Below are 26,917 nucleotides of genomic sequence, written 5' to 3'. Positions count from 1 at the left end.
GAACAAATCCCTGCATCATCCAAATGCATGGAGTGACCCCTGCATCATTACTGATGGACCCAGTGGTTACTCAGACCTGGCTTACATTGATGATGGCTGGTTTGCATGTCTGTTTGAGTGTGGGCAGCAGGAAATATATGAGCAAATAGCCTCTGTTGTCTTTCACTACAAGGACGTCCAGGAAGGCATTGAAAAGATGTCAACTAACTGAAAGAAGAAAAAAAAGTGTTTTATATGCTATTTATTGGTTTGTATGTTCAAATGAGAAATAAACAATTATAGTAGGTTCCCTTAAATATTAATTTTATTAGTGAATCTTAATATAAGAGTGTAATTAAATATTCAGTGATTATCTTCATAAACATCTTGATGCATATATTCATAAACATTAAGTGCTGTTTCTCTCTTAACGTCATGTTAGTCTTGTAATAGTTGTGTATGAATGCAATGTTAATGTAGAAAATAAAAGAGATTTCTGTAATATCCACTCTTCTTTTTTTCTATTCCCAGCAACAAAAATTAATAAAGATTTCTCAACAGCATGTTTAAAGCTTGCTGGTTTCAACTGAATCACTTTTTGTTGTTGTTGTAATAAGTCTTTAATTAAACTGCTCAGTCACTGATAAAATGTTTAAATAAGTTTAATAATTGTAATGATTGTAATGATCAATAATAAATGTTTTTATTGGTTAAAGACCTCAGAGGAGTATCATGTTTGTCAGAACAACAACAGTCACCTCAGTGTTTTTTTGTGAAATAGAGACTCTATAATAAGGGCGCCTCTGTCAGTGCCCCAGGGTGGCTGTGGCTACTATGTAGCTTGCCATCACCAGTGTGTGAATGTGTGTGTGAATGGGTGGATGTCTGGATATGTAAAGCGCTTTGGGGTCCTTAGGGACTAGAAAGCGCTATATAAATACAGGCCATAATAATAATAATAATAATGATAATAATAATAATAATAATAATAATGATAATAATACTTATAATAAAAAGAAGAAGAAGAGTTGCTATCAGCTTTCACCTTATTGATTCTTGTGATTACATGGACACAGCAAGATTGTCCAATCAAATCTCTGCCCTAGTTGGCCTCTCCCCTACCTAGATAAAGAAAAAGCTTTTGCCAGGGTGGATCACTTATATTTGTTTAGGACACTTGAAGCTTTTATGTTTGGAGAACATTTTCTTTCATGGGTGAAGCTATTGTATTCGAATGCTGCTGTTTTGTTGAAGATCAAAGGGGGACTCAGTAGACCAATCCTTTTGTGAAGAGGCATTAGGCAAGGTTATCAATTATCTGGGATGTTGTATGCTTTTGCTGTTTAGCTCCTCTTGAGCCAACTTAGGCAGGGTCTCACAGGGTTAACCTTTGCTACAGATGCCAACATATCAGTGAGCCAGTCTCCCTATGCTGATGATCTAACTGTGTTTATTGCTAGTCAGAATGATGTGCATATGTTACAGCAAAAGCTATCGCTGTACGAATGTGCATCATCTGCAAGATCTAACTGGCAAAACAGTGAAGCGTTGCTTTTGGGGAGAATGGAGAAGCAAACAGCAGCCAATACTTCCAGCTGGGCTGCAGTGGAGCAGAGAGGGAATGGAATTCCTTGTAGTTTTTCTTGACAGTGATCTAAGGAGCATAGAAAGACAAGTGACTGGACTTCTTCTTGGGGTGATCGTGGCTCAAGAGTTGGCAGTTCGTCTTGTAATCGGAAGGTTGCCGGTTCGAGCCCCGGCTCGGACAGTCTCAGTCGTTGTGTCCTTGGGCAAGACACTTCACCCGTTGCCTACTGGTGGTGGTCAGAGGGTCTGGTGGCGCCAGTGTCTGGCAGCCTCGCCTCTGTCAGTGCGCCCCAGGGCGGCTGTGGCTACAACATAGCTTGCCATCACCAGTGTGTGAATGTGTGGATGACTGAATGTGTAAAGCGCTTTGGGGTCCTTAGGGACTAGTAAAGCGCTATACAAAGACAGGCCATTTACCATTTGTTTCTTGAAGATGTCTTCAAGAAACTTGAAGAAGTTCCTTCGCTTTTCTTAGATTAACATGACCTGGACTGAGAACCACACAGATGCTTGGCAATGATGACTTCCAGTTGAAAAACTGGGAAGGTGTAGTGGAGAGAATCAGTGTCTGATTGTCTATATGGACATGAATCCAGCCACAGCTCTGCTATAGGAGGAGACACCTGATTGAGAATAATCTGGTTACCTTGATGCTCTGGCATCATTTTCTGGTTGTTGAGCCTCCACAGCCACTGGTGCAGGAAATACAGAAGAGACTGGTTAATTTTTTGAGGGGGAGGATTCCATTGGCTCAAATCGTCAGTACTTCTCTTATGACTGTCTAAAGGCAGACATAAGAAGTTAACTCAGCTAACTGAGAAGGAAATCACTTCATCAGAGATGAGCAATGATGTTTGGCTTCTAGTGAAACCTGAAGACCAGCCAAGAGTCACATTCTATAACTCTCACTGTCATTAACCCCACCCAGTTACCCATTGTGAGAATACAGGATCACAACTTTAAACGCCTCTTTCTTCAGAAAACATCTGCAGAATCCCTGATACATTAGAGCTGTGAACACTTTGCAGCTAAGGGAAAGTCTTCAAAGTGTTGAAGATGGAGTCTCTTTCCTTAAGAGACTCCATCTTCAAGCTCTTAGCTGCAAAGTGTTCACAGCTCTAATGTATTTATTTATTCTATTGGTATTATGTTTTATAGGTGATTTATTTTTTTGGTAAATGACACCAAACATGTGCTACTTTAGTATTTAAATATTTACTACTTTGGTATCATAACTTAAGTAACTAAGGACTTTTCTGAGTTACACTTAGTGGTCTCTTGGATCGTTGAATTCCAGCCCAGTCTGAAGTCTGACCATCATTTTGACCTTCTATAAAATCTTCTATGCTTGATTTCTCTTTTCTATTCATCAAGACTTCAAAAACCATATAATATCAGACTCACCCCCCAAAGTTATCTGTGGTGTATCGCTGAGTTTCATTTCTCTAGCAGCACCCAGGGCTGGTTACTGCAACATTTGTTCAAGAAATCCCTTAAATAGGGACAAAGTAGAGACCAAAAGATCCTCAAAAGCCAGACATGCCGCAATCCAAGGAAATTCAGTTTTTCCTTTTTCTGTCTGACAGAAACTTCCAGTTCTGTTCTTGAAAACCATAAAAAATGTACAGTATGGTGCTAATCTTTTTGACTGTGTTTGTGTCAAAAACAAACAAAGCAATGACATGAAAAGAAAAAAGTTGGATTCAGAGATGTTTAGTCTGAACTTATTTTTGGGATATTTCTCCTGCATGGTGATTTAATTTCTATTTCTCAGGAACAGGGAATGGTAAATGGACCTTTTCTTATTTAGCACTTTTCTACTCTGTCTGAGCCGATTTTTACACAACCTGCCTCATTCACCCATTCACTGAAGCACACTTTGCTATGCTTTTTCTATGTAAGTGCATTACAAGTGCATTACTAGAGCTACCCCTATAACAGGGGGGAAGGTTAGTTTACTGAGAAGGAAATGACTTTATCAGAGATGAGCAATGATGTTTGGCTTCCAGGGAAACCTGAAGACCAGCCAAGAGTCACATTCTCTAACTTTCACTGTCATTAATCCCAACCAGTTACCCATTGTGAGAATACAGGATCACATCCATGAAAAACCACTTTAAACGCCTCTTTCTCCAGAACACATCAGCAGAATCCCTGATAAGGAAAGAGACTCCATCTTCAAGCTCCCTTAGCTGCAAAGTGTGCACAGCTATAATTTATTTATTTATTCTATTGGTATTATATTTTATAGGTGATTTATTTTTTTGGTAAATGACACCAAAGAGGTACTGCTTTAGTATTTAAATATTTACTACTTTTGTATCATAACTTAAGTAACTGAGGACTTTTCTGAGTTAGTGCACTTAGTGGTCTCTTCTCATTGGATTCCAGCCCAGTCTGAAGTCTGACCATCATTTTGACCTTCTATAAAATCTTCTATGCTTGATATATCTTTTCTATTCATCAAGACTCCAAAAACCATATAATATCAGGATTACTTTTAACTGTTTTGTGTTTGAGTTATGATGTTTTTTTACTTACTAAATCATGATCTTCATCCTCAAAAGCCAGACATGCCGCAGTCCAAGGAAATTCAGGAGCAAATGAGAAACAAACTAATTGAGATCTCTCAGTCTGGAAAAGGTTATAAAGCCTTTTCTAAAGCTGCTGGGACTCCAGCAAACCAAAGTGAGAGCCATTAGCCACAAATGGCGAAGACATGGAACAGTCGTGAACCTTCCCAGGAGTGGCCGGCCAACCAAAATTACCCCAAGAGCTCAGAGATCACTCATCCAAGAGGTCACAAAAGACCCCAGAGCAACAACCAAAGAACAGTAGGCCTCCATTACCTCAGTAACGGTCAGTGTTCATGACTCTACCATAAGATAAACTGGGAAAAAGTGGCATAGCAAAAGCTGCAAGACAAAAACCACCGCTGAGCAAAATGAACATAAAGGCTCGTCTCAGTTTGCCAGAAAACAATCTTGATGATCCCCAAGATCTTAAATGGAAGCATGAATTCTGCTGTCCTGAAGGAGAATATCCAGCCATCTGTTTGTTACCTCAAGCTGAAGCGCACTTTTGTTGTGCAGCAGGACAATGATCCAAAACACATCAGTAATTCCACCTCATAATGGCTTAAGAATAAGAAAATGAGGACTGGAGCAGCCTCATCAACGTCCTGACCTGAATCTGATTAACATGCTGTGGCATGACCTTAAAAAGGTGGTTCATGCTTGAAAGCCCTCAATGTGGCTGAATTGCAACAATTCTGCAAAGATGAGTGGGTTTAAAATCCTCCACAGCACTGTCAAAGACTCATTGTCAATTATCAATAAAGCTTGATTGCAGTTGTTGCTGCTAAGGGTGGCCCAACCAGTTATTAGGTTTAGAGGGCAATCACGTTTTTACACACGGCCATGTAGTTTGGATTCTCTTTTCCCTTTATATTAAATACGTTCATTCAGAGAATGCATTTTGTCTTTATTTGTGTTATTTTTTTTAATATTTAAATTTGTTTGATCTGACACATTTAAGTGTGACAAATCAGGAAGGGGGAAAACATTGTTTTTTACACCGCTGTATGACAAAATAATACAATTCAGACATAACAGCTATTAAAAGTTTTCATTCTGGTTGTTTTCCTGACATCCATGATGAAAGACGGGTTTGGCCTATTTATTTTGTTCAGGGAATGGGGGGTGGAGCTCAGGGAAATGTGAATCATTTCCTCAGAAATGACCATCGATCTGTGATGAAAACAAAGATCCCTCCCTCATCCACACTCTCTAACAACCAGCCTATAAAAGTCAAAGCAACATCAAATTCTAGGACCGCAGAGATAAACCCAACAAGGCTTCTTTATAATTTAATATCCATTTTATACACAAGGACAGCAAACATGGCCTCTGGACCTTCAACACCAGCTAAGCCGCAGAAGCAACCTGTCTTTGAATCTAATGAAGCTGCTCGACGCATTTACAGGATTCCTGCTCTTCTGTATGAGAGAGAAAGTAAAACTTTACTTGCCTTTGCAGAGCAGAGGAAGACTCCAGATGATGCCAGTGGAGAAAAGCTGGTTATGAGAACAGGAACGATCAAGGAGGGATCCTCTGAGAAGACGATTGAGGTAATAGTGATAATCAGCCATTTCAGTTCTAAATTACTTGTTAATTACGCTCCTGTTTTGAACTGTTCTGTTTTATTTACTTCTGAACAATCTCTCCTTTAGTGGTCAGAGCTCAAAGAGGTGGAAAAGGCACTTTTATACCGCCCAATGAACCCCTGCCCGGTGTATGAGAAGGTCAACAAAAAACTTTTCCTGTTTTTCATCTGTGTTGAAGACGGTATCACTGAGAGGTACCAAAAAGAAAACTGTGACAACAGGACCCGTCTCTGCTATATCACAAGTGAGGATCTTGGAGAAACCTGGAGCAATGTGACCGATTTGACGGACAAACTGTGTGAAATAAAAAACTGGGCCACATTTGCTGTTGGGCCAGGCCATGGGATTCAAACAGAGGGTGGTAGACTGATTATCCCAGTATATGCTTTTACTTGTTGCAGTAGTACTTGCCTCTTAAGTTGCTGTTGTAAACCAGTTGCATGTTCGTTCAGTTGCTGTTATAAACCAGTTACATGTTCGTTCAGTTGCTGTTATAAATCGTATGCACTCTCACTGTATAGTGATGATCATGGTAAAAACTGGAAATTTGGTCAAATGTTTCAGTCAGAATCAGGTGAATGTCAAATGGCAGAGGTCTATGAAAACAAAAGCTCCAGCTTCATTTATTGCAATGCTCGGAGTTCTTGCTCCTCTCGAGTGGAAGCAGCCAGTCATGATAATGGAGTTAACTTCAACATTCTCCAACCTGGAGACAAGCTTGTGGAAACAGATTCAGGCTGTCAGGGAAGTGTGATCTCCTTCCCAGCTCAACAAGAAAGTGCAAACACAGAAAGTGACACAAGCCAGAACCAAAACAAGTGGCTGCTGTTCACGCACCCAACCAATCCGACAGACAGGGATGATTTAGGAGTGTATCTGAACAAATCCCCACGTGATCCAAAGGCATGGAGCAAACACTGGATCATTAATAATGGACCCAGTGGTTACTCAGACCTGGCTTACATTGATAATGGCTGGTTTGCATGTCTGTTTGAGTGTGGGCAGCACGAAATACATGAGCAGATAGCCTCTGTTGTCTTTTACAAGGACGTCTAGGAAGGCATTGAAAAGATGTCAACTAACTGAAAAAAAGAAAAAAAAAGTGTTTTATATGCCATTTATTGGTTTGTATGAACAAATTGTAGTAGGATCCTTTAAACATCAACTTTTATTAGTAAATCTTAATATAAGAGTGTAATTAATATTCAGTGATTATCTTCATAAACATCTTGATGCCTGCTCAAGCATCCGGTTAAGTCAATTCCAAAAGGTTGAATCTGTTCATCTGAACGTAGCATTTTCAGTGGAAGAAACATTTTGTCATGCATCCAAGTTACTTCTTCAGTGCTGTATCTTCATAAACATTAAGTGCTCTGTTTCTCTCTTAACGTCATGTTAGTCTTGTAATAATAGTTGTGTGTATATATGCAATGCTAATGTAGAAAATAACAGATATTATCCACTCTTCTTTTCTTTTCCCAGGAACAGAAATTAATAAAGATTTCTCAACGTCATGTTTAAAGTTTCCTGGTTCAACTGAATCACTTTGTTGTTGTTGTTGTTGTAATAAGTCATTAATTAAACTGCTCAGTCACTGATAAAATGTTTAAATAAGTTTAATAATTGTAATGATTGTAATCAATAATAAATGTTTTCATTGGTTAAAGACCTCAGAGGAGTATCATGTTTGTCAGAAAAACAACAGTCACCTCAGTGTTTTTTTGTGAAATAGAGACTCTATAATAATAATAATAACAATAATAATAATAATAATAATAATAATAATAATAAAAAGAAGAAGAAGAAGAATTGCTATCAGCTTTCACCTTATTGATTCTTGTGATTACATGGTCACAGCAAGATTGTCCAATCAAATCTCCTCTGCCCTATACCGGCCTCTCCCCACCTAGATAAAGAAAAAGCTTTTGCCAGGGTGGATCACTTATATTTGTTTAGGACACTTGAAGCTTTTAGGTTTGGGGAAAACATTATATCATGGATCAAGCTACTGTATTGGAATGCTGCTATTTTGGGTTAACCTTTGCTACAGATGCCAACATATCAGTGAGCCAGTCTCCCTATGCTGATGATCTAACTGTGTTTATTGCTAGTCAGAATGATGTGCATATGTTACAGCAAAAGCTGTACGAGTGTGCATTATCTGCAAGATCTAACTGGCAGTGGAGAAGCAAACAGCAGCCAATACTTCCAGCTGGGCTGCAGTGGAGCAGAGAGGGAATGGAATTCCTTGTAGTTTTTCTTGGCAGTGATCTAAGGAGCATAGAAAGACAAGTTGCTTTTCTTAGATTAACATGACCTGGATGACTGAGAACCACACAGATACTTGGCAATTATGATTTCCAGTTGAAAAACTGGGAAGATGTAGTGGAGAGAATTAGTGCCTGGTTGTCTATATGGACATGAATCCAGCCACAGCTCTGCTATAGAGGGATCTCCCTCCCATCCACTGGTGTAGGAAATACAGAAGAGACTGGTTAATTTTTTGAGGGGGAGGATACCTTTGGCTATACAATTTAGTTTACTGAGAAGGACATCACTTTATCAGAAATGAGCAATGATGTTTGGCTTCTAATGAAACCCGAAGACCAGCCAAGAGTCACATTCTCTAACTCTCACTGTCATTAACCCCACCCAGTTACACATTGTAATAATACAGGATCACATCCATGAAAAACCACTTTAAACGCCTCTTTCTCCAGAATTTATTTATTTATTTTATTGGTATTGGTATTATATTTTATAGGTGATTTATTTTTTTTGGTAAATGACACCAAAGAGGTACTGCTTTAGTATTTAAATATTTACTACTTTGGTATCATAACTTAAGTAACTAAGGACTTTTCTGAGTTAGTGCACTTAGTGGTCTTTTCTCGTTGGATTCCAGCCCAGTCTGAAGTCTGACCATCATTTTGTCCTTCTATAAAATCTTCTATGCTTGATCTCCTTTTGTATTCATCAAGACTTCAAAAACCATATAATATCAGACTCACGTTTAAATGTTTTGTGTTTGTGTTATGATGTTTTTTTACTTACTAAATCATGATCTTCATTGTATTTTTCCTGCTGTGATACATGTTCTTCTAACATACAGTGATAGCACAATGATCCAAAACACATCAGTAATTCCACCTCATAATGGCTTAAGAACAAGAAAATGAGGACTGAAGCAGCCTAATCAACGTCCTAACCTGAGTCCGATTACAGTTTTTCTCGATTGCTTACAGTTTTTCCGGAATGCTTAAACCCTAACTGTGATTCTTATAGCATAATTTCTAAAACTATTAATACTTATAGCAAAACCACTCACTGAGTTTGCCAAACTAAAAGCACAAACACTGCTTTGCACTCAGTTTGCCATTTTGTAACACACACCTTGCAAAACTGTAGCTACAATCCAGTGCACAGCACTCTTTTTGCAGAACTGTAAACACAACTCACTGCTTTACACTCAATTTCCAAATGATCAACACACTCCTAGCAAAAGTATACACATTTATGGCTATTATTTACACTATTTTGCCAACTGTCTGGCACACTGTCACATGTGAAAACTGTGTTAGATAATTAGTTCACTTTGCAATCAGCCTAAGCACTATAAATAAGCTACAGGTAAGCTGTCCGTGTGGAGTACAATGGAGGGAGCAGGAAGAGTGAGAAGAGTGAGAACTAGAGGAGCCCGAGGAAGAGGACGTGGAGGTGAAGAAGTAGGACGAAGAGGACGACAAGGACAAGGAGGTGAAGTTAGAGGAAGAGGACAAGGAGGAGCAAGAGGAGGACGAGGAGGGGGAGGAGGAAGGGGAAGAAGAGTAAGAAACAGAATTACTGATGACATCAGAGCTACAATAGTGGACCATGTAATCAACCATGGAATGACCCTGAGAGAAGCTGGCCAACGGTTTCAGCCTAACTTCGAGCCGCTACACTGTAGCAAGCATCATAAGGACATTTCGAAATGAGAATCGGTTAGTACAGTCACTCTGCACTAAGATTTGTAGCACTGCCATATGCTAATGAGGAAAACAACAATACCATAGATGTAAAAATACTGAAATTGTTACTTTACAGAATTGCTAGACGACCAGATGCTGGGGCAGAGGAAGAATGTTCACTGCAGACCAAGAAACCCATATAGTCAATATGGTGATTGCAAATAATTCTATACTTGGAAATAAACACTTGTGTTTGTTTTGATGTGTGTGAATAAACGCCAGTACTTGAAGTTTGGATCCTTCTATGCTTACGGATCTATGACAAAAGTATGACCTCAAACTGACATAGCCTACCTTGTGCACAGAGAATGCAAAAGTCAGATGTGTTGTTTATTCATACCATCAGTGTGTAGTTGGTGCATTGTGTGCTTATTAATGTGATGGCTTGTGTTAACTGTTGGATACGAAAATACAATTTTTACAAAGGTGTGGAGAGTTAAGCAAGAGTTATTCACTTTTACAAGAAAACTACAATGTTTTGCTGATTGGGTGAAGGGTTTTCTTATTTGTGTGTAGAGTTTTGCAAAAATAGCCAATAGTTACAAAAAATGTGCTTAAGTCATCAGAAAAAACGTAAACACTATAACCAATCTTGTGAACCCACATTTGAAAACCATAATGCCACTTTCCCAAAAGCACACCCATTTCCCTGAACTATAAACACTATGCCCCTGCTTTACCACATGAGTCAGATGTGGTGAACTGTTACTGCAAAACTCTACACACATATCCCTACATTTGTCAGTGCTGACACCATGTGGTCACTTAGAAAGCACTAGCAGTCAATAATGTTACAGTTTTTCTGAATTGCTAAAACCCTAAATCCCATTGTGAAAACTAAACTGTCAACTATGAAAACTATTTCATCAAATCAATCCCACAGTTGCCAAAATCTTAAACACTATTTATATGGTTAGGACACCATTTGCAACTCTGAATCTCTCATTTACCAAAACTCTAAACACCAAGGGCGTAGATTTGGTTTTGGCATTGGTGGGGACGGTTGATTCAACCACTGAACCCTGCCCTGTTTCTTTTTTTTTCTTTCCTTTTTGTCTTTGCTTCTTGATAAAAAAGGAGAAATATACTTGCCTACCTACATATGCTATTCTACATGCTTTTAAACCATTTACAGTTTTTCTCGATTGCTAAAACACATTTCTTGAAACTACGCCTCATATCCGCACAACAGTAAACACAAATCCATAACATCTCACTCAATTCCCCAAACATCCTATTTCCAGGTCAAAATGAAGCTCTACACCCAAAACTATTCACTCCTGCTGAAAAACCGAACTTTGCCCTCAGACATCAAACACAAGCCCTCAAAAACACACACACTACAACAGAGTTTTGCACACTGGTACAATTAATTCAAAACAATAGTTCCAAACAATTAGGTTGCTTATGGTTCTCCCCTTCAAAACCCTTGTCACATGATAAACACAAAAGACGCAACCAATGTATGTACAGTGGCACATTGTCATTCATGTACTATACAGTACAACACACACCAGAAACATTATCCCACCACAGCATCTTGTCTTTGGTCTGGGTCAGGCCAGAGAATCTCATCCACATCACAGGCTATATTGGCCCCAGCCAGGCAGCGGGGTAAAATCCTCTTGCATGCCTGATCCACCCCTGGCATGCATCTACTGATATGTCTAGGCAGGCCTCTTCCATGGCCTGAAGGAGGTGAACACGGACATAAGGTTCTCGGTCATACACTTTCCACCGCCATGCCGAAAATAACTCCTCTATCGGGTTTAGAAAGGGGAGTATGCAGGCAGAAAGATATTAGAAAACCTTGGGTTATTGGTAAACCAGTCACGAACCAGAGCAGCGCGATGGAAGCTGACGTTATCCCACACAACAACGTAGTGAGGCTGCTCTGGCTGTGCTGGTTCCCTGTAGTCCAGCTGGAACATATGTTGTCTTAAACCATCAAGAAAAGCAAGGAGAAGCATAGTGTTATAGGGTCCTAGTACGGCATGGCGGTGGAGTACCCTCGTTGGTTGATGGCTGCGCACATAGTGACATTCCCCCACGCTGACCAGGGACATTTACAATAGCCCGATGGCCAATTATGTTCCTCCCCTTTTCCTTCTTTTGGTCAGGTTAAAACCTGCCTCATCCACAAAGATCATTTCATGGGGAACAGGCCGTCCTTCAATCTCAAAGATTCTCTGCAAAACACATAACACAGTAGAGTCAATCGGTACCCTGAACCAAAGTTCAAGAGTGCTGAAATGGCAGCATAAACTGCCATGCTGTGATGGTACACAATACCTTATACAGTATCAAAACTCATACCTGAACATATTCCACACGTTGGTTTTTCACTCTGTCAGAGTTTCGCTCGAAAGGGACTCGGTATGCCTGTTTCATCCGGAATTGATTCTTTCGGAGGATGCGGTCAATTGTGGAGAGGCTGATGGCATTTATGCCTCGAAAAAGAGGATCATCCTCAATCACTCTCCTTTGAATCTCTTGCAGGCGGATTACATTATTTGCAATTACCATGTTTACAAGTTCCTCTCTTGCTCCTCCGACAAAAGCCTTAACCTGCCTCCACCAGGTGGTCGTCTCTGTGTCCTACAAAAATAGAAGCACTCATTACTGTAACTGTCACACATTCATTTTACAGGAAAATAATGGAAACATACTGAAACTCAAGACACATAAATTCAGTAACTTAAACGTTACTGTACAAAGCAGTCTTACTGCAAGTACACCTACCTGTTTTCCTCCCTGAAGGTTCTGATGATGGAGGCAACAGTGAAGCGACTCAAATTTGGTTGTACTGGTTGCCCAGCCTCCCTCATAGTCATCCCATGGACAAGGACATGGTCAACTAAAGTGGCTCGAATTTCATCCGAGACTGACTGTCTTCGTGCCCTTGCTCTTCCCCTTCCTTGTCGCCGTCGTTCTCCACCTCCACCTCCTTCACCACCTCCTCCTCCTCTTCCACCACGTCCTCCTCTTTCACCATGTCCTCTTTCTCCACCACGTCCTCCTCCTTCACCACGTCCTCTTTCTCCACCACGTCCTCTTCCTTTGCATCTCTTTGGATCCATTGTTTCAAACCTGAATGAGCTGACTTTGGCCCTTTTATCTATCCATCACAGGTTCTGATTGGTGTGTGCTAAATTTTGACTCCTAGTGTTTCCACCTGGTTAATTGTGTGCTAATTGGGCTCAAGCTATGCTGACTTAAGTTAACATTATTGCATGCTAGTGCTTTCTACATGACTACATGGTGTAAGCACTGTAAAATGTAGGGATTTGTGTGTAGAGTTTTGCAGTACCAGTTCACCAAATTTGAGTCATGTGTCAAAGCAGGGAATAGTGTTTATAGTTCAGGGAAATGGGTGAGCTTTTTGACCAATAGCGTTTATGGTTTTGAAATTTTAGTTTAGAGGCCTGGTTATAGTGTTTAAGCAATCGAGAAAAACTGTAAAATTACAATTCATAGTTTTATATGTTAAAATAGCTTTGTGTCAAATGTTTGGTTTTGCAAGACAAGTCGAAGGTTTGTGTGTGTAGCTTGAATTTTACAGTTTGTGTTTAGTGTTTTGAGACAGAGAGATGAGATTTTAGGAAATGTGTTTTAGCAATTCAGGAAAAACTGTAACTCACATCAGCACAGCTGTTTCCTAGTGGAAACACTAGGAGACAAAATGTATCACACACCAATCAGAAACTTAAATAGATATATAAAAGGGCCAAAGTCAGCTCATTCAGGTTTGAAACAATGGATCCAAAGACATGCAAAGGAAGAGGTTGAGGAGGAGGAGGTGGAGGAGGTGGAGGAACATAACTGGCCATCAGGCTATTGTAAATGTCCCTGGTCAGCATGGAGGAAATGTCACTCTGTGCACCGCTGTCAGCCAGCAAGGGGTACTCCACCGCCATGCCATTCTAGGACACTATAACACTATGCTTCTTGCTTTTCTTGATGGTCTGAGACAACATATGTTCCACCTGAACTACAGGGAACCAGCATAGCCAGAGCAGCCTTACTACATTGTTGTTTGGGATAACGTCAGTTTCCATCGCGCTGCTCTGGTTAATGACTGGTTTACCAATAACCCAAGGGTTTTCTCACATCTTACTGCCTGCATACTCTCCCTTTTTAAACCTGATAGAGGAGTTATTTTCAGCATGGTGGTGGAAGGTGTATGACAGAGAACCTTATGTCCGTGTGCACCTCCTCCAGGCCATGGAAGACGCCTGTCTAGACATATCAGTAGATGCATGGCTTCAGGATCAGGCATGCAAGAGGATTTTACCCCCGCTGCAAGAGCGAATGGTTTTCAGTTTAGAGCTACATTTTGACCTGGCAATACGATGTTTGGGAAATTGGGTGAGACGTTATGGATTTGTGTTTACTGTTTTGGGAATATGAGGCAGTTTCAAGAAATGTGTTTAAGCAATCGAGAAAAACTATAAGATGCTGTGGCATGACCTTAAAAAGGTGGTTTATGCTTGAAAGTTATGTTACTTAAGTTATGATACTACTTTTGTATCATAACTTAAGTAAATAAGGACTTTTCTGAGTTAGTGCACTTAGTGGTCTCTTCTCATTGGATTCTAGCCCAGTCTGAAGTCTCACCATCATTTTGACCTTCTATAAAATCTTCTATGCTTGATTTCTCTTTTCTATTCATCAAGACTTCAAAAACCATATAATATCAGGATTACTTTTAAATGTTTTGTGTTTGTGTTATGATGTTTTTTACTTCCTAAATCACGTTCTTTATTGTAAATTTCCTGTGATATATGTTCTTCTTCCCCCATGCATGATGAAAGCTGGGTTTTGCCTATTTATTTTGTTAAGGGAATGGGGGGTGGAGCTCAGGGAAATGTGAATCATTTCCTCAGAAATGACCATCGATCTGTGATAAAAAGATCCCTCCCTCATCCACACTCTCTAACAACCAGCCTATAAAAGTCAAAGCAACATCAAATTTGAGGACCGCAGAGATAAACCCAGCAAGGCTTCTTTATAATTTAATCAACCAATTCAGTTCTAGATTACTTGTTAATTATGCTCCTGTTTTGAACTGTTGTGTTTTATTTACTCATGAACAATATCTTTTTTAGTGGTCAGAGCTCAGAGAGGTGGAAAAGGCACTTATCAAAGGACACCGTCCAATGAACCCCTGCCCGGTGTATGACAAGGTCAACAGGAAGCTTTTCCTGTTTTTCATCTGTGTTGAAGACGGCATCACTGAGAGGAACAAAAAGAAAACTATGTCAACAGGACCCGTCTCTGCTACATCACAAGTGAGGATCTCGGAGAAACCTGGAGCAATGTGACCGATTTGACGGACAAACTGAGTGACATAACAAACTGGTCCACATTTGCTGTTGGGCCAGGCCATGGGATTCAAACAGAGGGTGGTAGACTGATTATCTCAGTTTATTCTTATTGCAGTAGTACTTGCCTCTTGCATTGCTGTTGTAAACCAGTTGCATGTTTGTTCAGTTGCTGTTGTAAATCATATGCACTCTCACTGTATAGTGATGATCATGGTGAAAACTGGAAATTTCGTCAAACGTTTCAGTCAGAATCAGGCGAATATCAAATGGCAAAAGTGTATGAAGATAACGGCTCCAGTTTCATTTATTGCAATGCTCGCAGTTTTTGCTGCTCTCGAGTGGAAGCAGTCAGTGAGAATAAAGGTTTTACCTTCAGCAAATTCAGATGCACTTAAAGAAACAAAGTGCTGCTCAGGATGTCAGGGAAGTGTGGTCTCCTTTCCAGCTCAAGAACAAAGTGGAACTGCACAAAGTGATCCAAACCAAAACAAGTGGCTGCTGTTCACACACCCAACCAGTAAATTGGTCAGGATTGATCTCGGTGTGTATCTGAACAAATCCCCACGTGATCCAAAGGCATGGAGCAACCCCTGCATCATTAATGATGGACTCAGTGGTTACTCAGACCTGGCTTACATTGACGATGGCTGGTTTGCATGTCTGTTTGAGTGTGGGAAGCATGAAATACATGAGCAGATAGCCTCTGTTGTCTTTAGCTATGAGGACATCACCAAGAAATAAACTGAAGAATAGAAAATAAATAAATACAGTGAACCATTTTTATTCAGCTGTGTAGACGAATAGATTCATATGTATATGTGCACGACTTAAAGTAGTAAGTGTTGTTTTGTATGTAAAAATCTTTAATTGCTTGTTGTATGAAAAATGAATAGTAGCATTGTTTAATAATGTAACTGCTAATAGAAGTAGCAGGGCAAATTCTCAAGTTTACAAAAATATACTCTCCATTTAGATTCAGTTAATGCTGGAAAACTGATTGGAAGGTGCTTCAGAGTGCTACTGTACAATTATATAGTTTTTCACATTATCTCTGAACCTCTGAAAATGGAGGACTGCATATAAAAGGGTCAGAAGATTACTGCTACGAAAGAGAAACTCGTACAATTTTCGCAGCGCAAAGAGGTAATCCAGATCATACTAATACAAAACTGACGGTTATAAAAGAGGATTGTTGAGGGAGGGAGCCTCCACTGGGAAAATCAGCTATTTTGCTACTCAAGTACTTGTGAATGTAGTATACAATCTTAGTTTTAAACACTAAAGCTGTTTCATAACACGTGAGAAATAAAAAAATATGTAATTATACATACATCTTAATCAACTGACTTTTATTGTTGACTTATGACAAATGATAAATTTATGAGTGTGATCCATTGTGATCATATCTTAGATTAACATGACCTGGATGACTGAGAACCACACAGATGCTTGGCAATGATGATTTCCAGTTGAAAAATTGGAAAGGTGTAGTGGAGAGAATCAGTGTCTGATTGTCTATATGGACATGAATCCAGCCACAGCTCTGCTATAGGAGGAGACACCTCGTTGAGAATAATCTGGTTACCTTGATGCTCTGGCATCATTTTCTGGTTGTTGAGCCTCCACATCCACTGGTGCAGGAAACACAGAAGAGACTGGTTAATTTTTTGGGTGGAGGATACCATTGGCTCAAATCTTCAGTACTTATGACTGTCTAAAGGCAGACAGGGACTGACTGACCTACAGAGTCACATTACAGCTTTTCATATTCAGACTGCTCAGCATTTCTTATACTGTGTTTATAATAAATGTGTTTTTTACTTTTCTGTCTGACAGAAACTTCCAGTTCTGTTCTTGAAAACCATAAAAAATGTACAGTATGGTGCTAATCTTTTTGTCTGTGTTTGTGTCAAAAACAAACAAAGCAATGACATAAACAAAAAAAACCTTGGATTCAGAGATGTTTAGTCTGAACTTATTTTTGGGATATTTCTCCTGCATGGTGATTTAATTTTTCTATTTCTCAGGAACAGGGAATGGTAAATGGACCTTTTCTGATTTAGCACTTTTCTACTCTGTCTGAGCCGATTTTTACACAACCTGCCTCATTCACCCATTCACTGAAGCACACTTTGCTATGCTTTTTCTATGTAAGTGCATTACAAGTGCATTACTACAGCCACCCCTATAACAGGGGGGAAGGTTAGTTTACTGAGAAGGAAATAACTTTATCAGAAATGAACAATGATGTTTGGCTTCCAGGGAAACCTGAAGACCAGCCAAGAGTCACATTCTCTAACTCTCACTGTCATCAACCCCGCCCAGTTACCCATTGTGAGAATACAGGATCACATCCATAAAAAACAACTTTAAACGCCTCTTTCTCCAGAACACATCTGCAGAATCCCTGATAAGGAAGAGACTCCATCTTCAAGCTCCCTTAGCTGCAAAATGTGCACAGCTCTAATTTATTTATTTATTCTATTGGTATTATATTTTATAGGTGATTTATTTTTTGGTAAATGACACCAAAGAGGTACTGCTTTAGTATTTAAATATTTACTACTTTTGTATCATAACTTAAGTAACTGAGGACTTTTCTGAGTTAGTGCACTTAGTGGTCTCTTCTCATTGGATTCCAGCCCAGTCTGAAGTCTCACCATCATTTTTGACCTTCTATAAAATCTTCTATGCTTGATTTCTCTTTTCTTTTCATCAAGACTTCAAAAACCATATAATATCAGGATTACTTTTAAATGTTTTGTGTTTGTGTTATGATGTTTTTTACTTCCTAAATCATGATCTTCATTGTAAATTACCTGTGATATATGTTCTTCTTCCCCCATGCATGATGAAAGATGGGTTTTGCCTATTTATTTTATTAAGGGAACGGGGGGTGGAGCTCAGGGAAATGTGAATCATTTCCTCAATGACCAAATGACCATCAATCTGTGATAAAAACAAAGATCCCTCCCTCATCCACACTCTCTAACAACCAGCCTATAAAAGTCAAAGCAACATCAAATTTGAGGACCGCAGAGATAAACCCAGCAAGGCTTCTTTATAATTTAATATCCATTTTATACACAAGGACAGCAAACATGGGCTGTGGACATTCAGCAACAGCTCAGCTACAGAAACAACCTGTCTTTGAATCTAATGAAGCTGCTCGACGCGTTTACAGGATTCCTGCTCTTCTGTATGAGAGAGAAAGTAAAACTTTATTTGCCTTTGCAGAGCAGAGGAAGACTTCAGATGATGGCAGTGGAGAAAAGCTGGTTATGAGAACAGGAAAGATCAAGGACGACTCCTCTGAGAAGATTGAGGTAATAGTGATAATTAACCATTTCATTTCTAAATTACTTGTTAGTTACACTCCTGTCCTGAACTGTTCTGTTTCATTTACTTCTGAACAATCTCTCTTTTAGTGGTCAGAGCTCAAACAGGTGGAAAAGGCACTTATTAAAGGACACCGTCCAATGAACCCCTGCCCGGTGTATGACAAGGTCAACAAAAAACTTTTCCTGTTTTTCATCTGTGTTGAAGACGGTATCACTGCGAGGGACCAAATAGAAAACTATGACAACAGGACCCGTCTCTGCTACATCACAAGTAACAATCTTGGAAAAGCCTGGAGCGATGTGACTGATTTGACGGACAAACTGAGTGAAATAACAAACTGGTCCACATTTGCAGTTGGGCCAGGCCATGGGATTCAAACAGAGGGTGGTAGACTGATTATCCCAGTTTATGCTTATTGCAGTAGTACTTGCCTCTTGCATTGCTGTTGTAAACCAGTTGCATGTTCGTTCAGTTGCTGTTGTAAATCATATGCACTCTCACTGTATAGTGATGATCCTGATAAAAGTTGGAAATTTGGTCAAACGTTGCAATCAGAATCAGGCGAATGTCAAATGGCAGAGGTCTATGAAAACAACGGCTCCAGTTTCATTTATTGCAATGCTCGCAGTTTTTGCTGCTCTCGAGTGGAAGCTGTCAGTGAGAATACAGGTTTTAACTTTAGCAAATTTAGATGCACTAAGCTTACAGAAACAAAGTGCTGCTCAGGCTGTCAGGGAAGTGTGGTCTCCTTTCCAGCTCAAGAACAAAGTGGAACTGCACAAAGTGATCCAAACCGAAACAAGTGGCTGCTGTTCACACACCCAACCAGTAAATCACGCACGATTGATCTCGGTGTGTATCTGAACAAATCCCCACGTGATCCAAAGGCATGGAGCAACCCCTGCATCATTAATGATGGACTCAGTGGTTACTCAGACCTGGCTTACATTGACGATGGCTGCTTTGCATGTCTGTTTGAGTGTGGGAAGCACGAAATACATGAGCAGATAGCCTCTGTTGTCTTTAGCTATGAGGACATCACCAAGAAATAAACTGAAGAATAGAAAATAAATAAATAAAAGGAATCATTTTTATTCAGGTGTGTAGACGAATAGATTCATATGTATATGTGCACGACTTCAAGTAGTAAGTGTTGTTTTGCATGTAAAAATCTTTATTTGCTTGTTGCATGAAAAATGAATAAGAAAATTGAGAAGCTTGTAGGATTACCACTTTAAAAAAATACTTTAATAATTTAAAGGAAACAGAAAACAGTTTCTCCTGTTTTCAGTGAGTATTAAACATGGATGCTCAATTTAAACAAAAGTTTTAATCCAGTCATTCACTTCTTGAAGAAAACATACCTAATGCTGCAAATATCATATTACTGGTTGTGAATGTATTTGATTTTATTGCAGAAAATAATAAAAAATAGTTAACATATCCTGTTTTATTGTAAAACTATCTTTTCTTTTGCTCATTTATTTTCAACCAACTCCAAACTGTGAGTTCAACATCCACAATAAATATTTTAATAAACAAATAACTGTAGTGAATTTAAGGTTAAAACAGTAAAAAAGCAAGCAAAAGGTTTAAACGTGATTTGCATAACACATTAAAGTAGATCATAGAATATAATATTATTGATATTATTTGTTGTTACAGTAACAACAACAACCTGGACACTGTATATAAAATAAAACTGTCAATAATGAAAAAATATATAGGAGTCAATAAAGAAATTTATAAAAGAAAATCAGGGTTCACAGGATTCCGGCTCAAATCTGTGAAAAAGTCAGAGAGACTCCTGTAGCCTTTGCAGAGCCGAGCAGTAAACCCGATCACGGAGTACAGACCTGCAGGTTATGAAAGAGGGATTATGAAGGAGCGTCCACCGGGAGAATCAGATATTTTGTTACTAAAGTACTTAGGAGTACTCACAGTCTTGCTCTTAAAAATCAAAGCTGTTACATAACATGACCATAAATGCAAATTTTAAATGCAAAAGTCTTAAATTGCTTGACATATGAGAAATGAACACTGGAGAAGAAGAGAACCGGCTTATGAAAGATACTGCCATATCTGTAAAACAAAGTAGAGCCAGTACATGGTATGATCATATATGACTGAGTAATAGTAGCATTGTTTAATAATGTAACTGCTAATAGAAGTAGCAGGGTAAATTCTCAAGTTTACAGTGATATACTCTCTGCTTAGATTCAGTTAATGCTGGAAAACTGATTGGAAGGTGCTTCAGAGTGCTACTGTGCAGTTATATAGTTTTTCACATTATCTGTGAATCTCTGAAAATGGAGGACTGCATATAAAAGGGTCAGAAGATTACTGCTACGAGAGAGAAACTCGTACAATTTTCACAGAGCAAAGGAGTTATCCAGATCATACTAGTACAAAACGGTTATAAAAGAGGAATGTTGAGGGAGGGAGCCTCCACTGGGAAAATCAGCTATTTTGTTACTCAAGTACTTGTGAATGTAGTATACAATCTTAGTTTTAAACACTAAAGCTGTTTCATAACACGTGAGAAATAAAAAAATATGTAATTAAACATACATCTTAATCAACTGACTTTTATTGTTGACTTATGACAAATGATAAATTTATGAGTGTGATCCATTGTGATCATTAAGTTTAATTAGTTACCCTTAAATGTATTTAATAATAATTATTTTTTCAAGTCAAATAGTCCATACTCAATAATACTTGATTTTAGTTATAATACAACAACCAAAGAAGTTCGCGTGATATAATCTAATCAATCCAATCAGACTCTGGAGTTCTGCAGACGTCTACATGTTGCCTCAACTGCTAAGTGAGCCTTGTGCACAGTGTGCAAGTGTTCATGTGTTTATCATCTTTGTTTGACCTCTGACATTTGTTCAGTTTAATATGTAATTTCTTCAGAAAACAGCTGATGACCTTTAAGAAATGCTCAGCCACACAAAGAAACTTGCTCTACCCAACAAGTCCTCCACAATTAAGGATTCTGTTCTTGTCTGTCAGCATTCTAAATGATATCTTTGACAGTGGTCAGATTTCAAAGAGGTGAAAAGACATAAATTAAAGGATACAAGTATACAGTTGCTATAAAGGTCATATTCAGTGAATGAATCTAAACCTAATCAGCTTCCAATCAAAGCATCAGGTCATTTTCTACACTTGCTGTAACCTAACTCTGACCATGAACGCCACAGCCACTCTGCATCAGTCCAACTCAGTGTTTTACTGTAAATTCACCACAGTATAACAAACTAAGCTGTTTATCCTGCACTAAACTGCAGATTGTTTTCATGCAAACTTTGAATAATATAAAGTAAGTACACCTAAGTGCGTTTAGCAGGATATTTCACAATGTGAAAAAAACACAAGTTCACATCATATACAGATCAAATAGCTGGTGAAAAAATGAGGACTTACATGAAACCTTTAGATTTAAAGTTTATCAAATACCCTTGAGCAGTCTTTGCCTATGAAGATAACCTCTCTTCTTCCTGTCCCGTCTTTTCTCACATCTTTCTCCATCTCTGAGTGACTTGAAAAGACCTGCCTTAAAAACTTTCCCTTCATGTTTGATTCTCTTCTGTTGCAGTAGCTAGACGCTTTCGACTTCTAGCCCACTTTAACCCCTAAGAATATCTCCATAAATGAAGATAAATTATATGTTTTTGCTTCTTTCATATCTTTGTATGCAATAATCCTCGGTGATGGACAGTCTAACTGAGTAGTTTTTTATGTGTCATTGTTTTCTCCATTTAGGCTCAAATCAGTTTGATACAAAATAAATTCACCTCTAATGTGTTAAACCTAAAGCAATGAGCCAGTTTTGAAAATGCAAGAAGTAGAAAGTGCAGGTGTATATGTGAAAATGTAGGGAGTAAAACTAAAACAATTCAGAAAAATAAGAACTCAAGTAAAACACAGTTACCTGGAAATTCTGCTTAACACAACATAGTTCAAGTCAAATCATTTTTATTTATGTAGCACGAAATAACAACAACAGCCAGCTCAATGAGCTTTATATTATAAGGTATAGAGCCTACAACAATAGAAAGAAGCCTCAACAATCAAACGACCCCCTTTGAGCAAGCACTTGGTTACAGTGAGGAGGAAAAACTCACTTTAAACAGGAAAAAAACCTCTCCCTGGGACTCAGGGAGGGGCAGTCATCTGCTGTGACCATAATTACTTAACAAAGTATTTTTACTTAGTTACTTCCCACCTCTGCACATGAGCAACTAGTCTTTTGTGTGAAACCTCAAGCTGAACATTGACGATTGTGTGTCAACGACTGTAGTCTATTAAAACCAGATCTGACTGAAAAGAAAGTCACAATAAATAAACTCATACCTTCACTTACTCAAAGGAACTTTGCAAAATCAACCCTTGGGTAAGACTGGAAACAAAAGACTGAGACCATAAACTGATCGGGTAAGTGCGGTCTCTGAAGACTTCTTTTTGCAACCAGAGGAGCCCCTGCTGGCCGTTAGACAGAATGCAGATGTCAGGAACTTGGAGTGTGTTTCTCTCCTGAGAGCTGGAGACGACATCCATGTTTAATAAATACAGTCAAAGGGTGAAAAAACTATGCCAAGGGAAATTTTTTAAAAAGAAAGAAAGAAAGAAAGAAAGAAAGAAAGAAAGAAAGAAAGAAAGAAAGAAAGAAAGGAAAAATATATAAAAACTGAATTGAAAGAAATGCTACAGAAGCTGTAGCAGTGCAGATATTTGCTCTTATCCTTCTGAAAGTGCTGCAAGTATCCTCTGTGCTGTTTATCGAGAAAGTGCAGCAGATTGAGGGAGACTGTGAAACAAATGGAGCCATAGCAATCCTTCCTTGAACAGGGTTAGGAGTGACTGAGGGAGAGCAGCCAAAAACAGGACAACAAGGACTATTTCTGTGGTGTTCTCTCATCGCGTTGCTGTGATCACATTTCAAGTCCAAACCCACTTTGTCTCTTACTGCTAAAAAGAACTGAGGATTTATGGAGCATCACAAAGAGCCTAGCTGATTATTTATTTATTTCCTGTTTCCAGAAATAAAAGAGAAAAAGAAATGAAAGGTTAATCATATTCAAGAATGAATAAATAGTAAAGTGAAATTTTGAAATAAGTAAAATGTTGACTCACTAAATTCCACTCCTTCGATAAACTCTTCCACTTGCTGCACAGATGTATGAATGAAATATGAGTTTGTGGCTCTGCTGCTGTATATCATCTGTCTATTGCAGGTTTTAATGGAAGGGGTCTCCAGCTTGAAATGCTGCAGCATATTTACTGTCACAGGACTCACATCTCAAAGGCTCATCCTCAGACTTTACCAGCTGACTTTACACACAAATATACACACACTGTTTTTTGTACATGGGCTGAGAGTGTGTGTGTGAGCTGTAGCCGAATAAAACTCAGTAGAACTGAGTATGAAAAGCAGACTGTACTCTGAGGGTCATTTCGGTTGAAGGCGAATGTTAAAACATAGTAAAAGACCATTTATGAGTCACATCAAACTTCCTAGTAGAGATTACCTGTCATGGATCAATATAGAAACATGGTTCCTAAGAGCAACTTGTGTATTACATCTTTTCATCTTAAAGATATGTAAACGTGTAACCGAAGCTTCAGTATTTGTGTATTCTGATATACAAATACCATAAATAATTTGTGTAGCTTTAGAATGAAAGAGTTTAACACTGAGTACATTTTTAGAATAGAAGAACAGACGATTGCTGAGATTTTGGTGCAAAGTTTGGGTTCATTTACTATTTTTAGAGACTGTATGGACTGGGGTAAATTTGTTACAATGTCCCACTGATGCATGGTGCTGCTTCTTTTATAGACCATTTTACGAACTGATGCCATCTCTTTTAAACTGATACCCCTACCATAGCCTAATACACATGGGTGTACATGATGTGTATGAGAAGACAAGCAAAAGCCTTTTGGTCTGTGTAGAGAGCACTGTAATCACTGGTATTCAAACAGATTGTGCCACTTTATACTGATTACTTGATATTCTTTGTACTTCCAGTGATGACGAGGGCAGTACATGTCAAATAACGCAGTATGATCATTGGAAGATCAGGTAAATGTGAAATGACAGATTTTCATGGTGGAAAAGACCTCAGTTCAAGCTACTGCAATGCTCACAGTGACAAAGGCTCTTGACTGGAAGCTGTCAGTAATAATAATTAATTTTAGCACACTTTAATCTGCTGGGAAGCTTGCGTAAACAAATTCAGACTGGCAGGGAAGTGTGGTGTCCTTTCCAACTAAAAATGAAAGTGCAAATACAAAAAATGACCCAAGCCAGAACTTGAACAAGCGGCTGCTTTTCACACATGCAACCAGTAATGCTTAATTTATGCTACCTGGGTTGTGTCTGTTTGCTGAGGTAGTTGCCTACAGAGACGGGTTATGTTAATTCTGATCTAAGCTTGTTTTCCGGAACCACCTCCTTCCTTGGAATTGACTTTCTCAACAAGGGGAGACTTCAGTTCACTGAAATGTTAATAATTTCTTCAGCAAATGAAAAGTCACACTGTGTACAAACCAGCCTTATAAAATCCCCATCAGACAAACTTTGACAGTCATAGAGATATAACCAGCAAGACCTTTATTACATGGTCGTTTTGCATGCAAGGACACCAACCGTGTTCACCGTACCTTTACCAAAAGCTCAGCTGCAGACGCAAACTCTTTTTAAATCTAATGAAACTGCTGGAAACGTTTACAGGATTCCTGCTCTTCTGTATGAGAGAGAAAGTAAAACTTTACTTGCCTTTGCAGAGCAGAGGAAGACTCCAGATGATGCCAGTGGAGAAAAGCTGGTTATGAGAACAGGAAAGATCAAGGAGGGATCCTCTGAGAAGATGGTTGAGGTAATAGTGATAATCAGCCATTTCAGTTCTAAATTACTTGTTAGTTACACTCCTGTTTTGAACTGTTCTGTTTTATTTACTCCTGAACAATCTCTCTTTTAGTGGTCAGAGCTCAAAGAGGTGGAAAAGGCACTTATTAAAGGATACCGTCCAATGAACCCCTGCCCGGTGTATGACAAGATCAACAGGAAACTTTCCCTGTTTTTCATCTGTGTTGAAGACGGTATCACTGAAATGTACCAGAAAGAAAACTATGACAACAGGACCCATCTCTGCTACATTACAAGTGAGGATCTCGGAGAAACCTGGAGCGATGTGAGCGATTTGACTGACAAACTGAGTGAAATAAAAAACTGGCCGACATTTGCAGTTGGGCCAGGCCATGGGATTCAAACAGAGAGTGGTAGACTGATTATCCCAGTTTATGCATATACTTCCTTTTGTTGCAAACCTTGTTTCTTACCAAGTAGTAAATCGTATGTACTCTCACTGTATAGTGGTAGTCATGGCAAAAACTGGAAATTTGGGGAACTGTTTAATACGGTATCAGTTGAGTGTGAAATGGCTGAACTTTCCAAAGACTACTGCAACGCCCGTAATGTGGGTGGCTATCGAGTGGAAGCAGTCAGTCATGATAATGGAGTTAAGTTCAACATTCTCCAACCTGGAAACAAGCTTGTGGAAACAGATTCAGGCTGTCAGGGAAGTGTGATCTCCTTCCAAGCTCAACCAGAAAATGCAAACACAGAAAGTGACCCAAACCAGAACTTTGAAAAGTGGCTGCTGTTCATGCACCCGACCAGTCTGACAGACAGGGTTGAGTTAGGAGTGTATCTGAACATGTATCCACCTCACATAAAAGCATGGAGCAAACCCTGCATCAATAATGAGGGACCCAGTGGTTACTCACACCTGGCTTACATTGATGATGGCTGCTTTGCATGTCTGTTTGAGTGTGGGCAGCAGGAAATATATGAGCAAATAGCCTCTGTTGTCTTTCATTACACTGACATCAAGGAAGGGACTGAATTTTAGATAAAGAGATAAAATATAATCGCAAACCGGCGACCTGCCCAGGGTGTACCTTACCCTGAGATAAGCTTCAATTTCTTCTTTTGATGAAGTTTCGTAAAAGAAGGATATTATCAACATGAACTCACACTGATTTCTTAAACATAAAGTAGTCTGTTTCTCTCTTAACGTTATGTAAGTTTTGTAGTAATTGTTATGGATGGATGTAATGCATCTAATAATTTGGTAATACTGTATAATATAGAAAATACTATAAAATAAAACCATAATAGTCCTCTTCTGTTTAGGTTCATTTTCTTTTGTTAAATTTAGAAGGTCAAGTCACAACCAACCAACACAGTGTCTACTTTATGCAGCATCCAGTAAGAGTCCTGCTCTGAATGCATCGACGTGCTGCCTGTGAAGTTTCTCTCATGCACAATTTCAAAGATGCAAAGCCTTCATAATCGCTGCTTTCAGCTTTCATTTCTTGGTAATTGGAACAAAGATGTACTGCCTCAGTACTGCAGTATGTACAGTACTTTGGTATCAACATATTTATTATATGAAACATAATTAGTTGACTGGAGACATTATCTTATA

The 26,917-nt window shown here is 38.9% G+C and overlaps 4 protein-coding genes and 1 pseudogene across 4 annotated transcripts; 4 read left to right on the top strand and 1 right to left on the bottom strand.

The window, feature by feature from the left end:
* Positions 1-5,355: 5,355 nt before the first annotated feature.
* LOC116321389 (sialidase-4-like) lies at positions 5,356-7,399 on the top strand. Its single transcript, XM_031741225.2, has 2 exons — positions 5,356-5,695; positions 5,798-7,399. The coding sequence occupies exons 1-2, from the start codon at positions 5,468-5,470 to the stop codon at positions 6,785-6,787; spliced, it is 1,218 nt and encodes a 405-aa protein (XP_031597085.2). The 5' UTR covers positions 5,356-5,467; the 3' UTR covers positions 6,788-7,399.
* A 4,870-nt stretch (positions 7,400-12,269) lies between these two features.
* On the bottom strand, positions 12,270-13,198 carry LOC120440638 (protein FAM98B-like). Its single transcript, XM_039613498.1, has 2 exons — positions 12,484-13,198; positions 12,270-12,339 (listed from the first exon to the last, which is right to left on the bottom strand). Exons 1-2 carry the CDS (start codon positions 12,819-12,821, stop codon positions 12,270-12,272), a joined length of 408 nt encoding a protein of 135 aa, XP_039469432.1. The 5' UTR covers positions 12,822-13,198.
* A 767-nt stretch (positions 13,199-13,965) lies between these two features.
* On the top strand, positions 13,966-15,883 carry LOC116321366 (annotated as a pseudogene).
* A 2,190-nt stretch (positions 15,884-18,073) lies between these two features.
* LOC116321391 (sialidase-3-like) lies at positions 18,074-19,847 on the top strand. The gene is made up of 2 exons (XM_031741226.2): positions 18,074-18,394; positions 18,497-19,847. The coding sequence occupies exons 1-2, from the start codon at positions 18,170-18,172 to the stop codon at positions 19,460-19,462; spliced, it is 1,191 nt and encodes a 396-aa protein (XP_031597086.2). The 5' UTR covers positions 18,074-18,169; the 3' UTR covers positions 19,463-19,847.
* Positions 19,848-25,045: 5,198 nt separating this feature from the next.
* Positions 25,046-26,338, top strand: LOC116321365 (sialidase-4-like). The gene is made up of 2 exons (XM_031741194.2): positions 25,046-25,309; positions 25,406-26,338. Exons 1-2 carry the CDS (start codon positions 25,046-25,048, stop codon positions 26,336-26,338), a joined length of 1,197 nt encoding a protein of 398 aa, XP_031597054.2.
* Positions 26,339-26,917: the final 579 nt, after the last annotated feature.

This window comes from Oreochromis aureus, linkage group 6 (assembly GCF_013358895.1).
Source record: "Oreochromis aureus strain Israel breed Guangdong linkage group 6, ZZ_aureus, whole genome shotgun sequence".
Classification (NCBI taxonomy): domain Eukaryota; kingdom Metazoa; phylum Chordata; class Actinopteri; order Cichliformes; family Cichlidae; genus Oreochromis; species Oreochromis aureus.
Note: the sequence above shows the minus strand (reverse complement) of the source record. Positions and strands in the feature narration are given on the sequence as shown.

Bases quoted from the DNA above. Each gene is read 5' to 3' on its own strand.
- LOC116321389 (XM_031741225.2), top strand. From the start codon at position 5,468: ATGGCCTCTGGACCTTCAACACCAGCTAAGCCGCAGAAGCAACCTGTC. The intron at 5,696-5,797 runs GTAATAGTGATA...TCTCTCCTTTAG, and splicing joins CCTCTGAGAAGACGATTGAG to TGGTCAGAGCTCAAAGAGGT.
- LOC120440638 (XM_039613498.1), bottom strand. From the start codon at position 12,821: ATGGATCCAAAGAGATGCAAAGGAAGAGGACGTGGTGGAGAAAGAGGA. The intron at 12,340-12,483 runs GTAGGTGTACTT...CTATTTTTGTAG, and splicing joins ACCTTCAGGGAGGAAAACAG to GACACAGAGACGACCACCTG.
- LOC116321391 (XM_031741226.2), top strand. From the start codon at position 18,170: ATGGGCTGTGGACATTCAGCAACAGCTCAGCTACAGAAACAACCTGTC. The intron at 18,395-18,496 runs GTAATAGTGATA...TCTCTCTTTTAG, and splicing joins ACTCCTCTGAGAAGATTGAG to TGGTCAGAGCTCAAACAGGT.
- LOC116321365 (XM_031741194.2), top strand. From the start codon at position 25,046: ATGGTCGTTTTGCATGCAAGGACACCAACCGTGTTCACCGTACCTTTA. The intron at 25,310-25,405 runs GTGATAATCAGC...TCTCTCTTTTAG, and splicing joins AGAAGATGGTTGAGGTAATA to TGGTCAGAGCTCAAAGAGGT.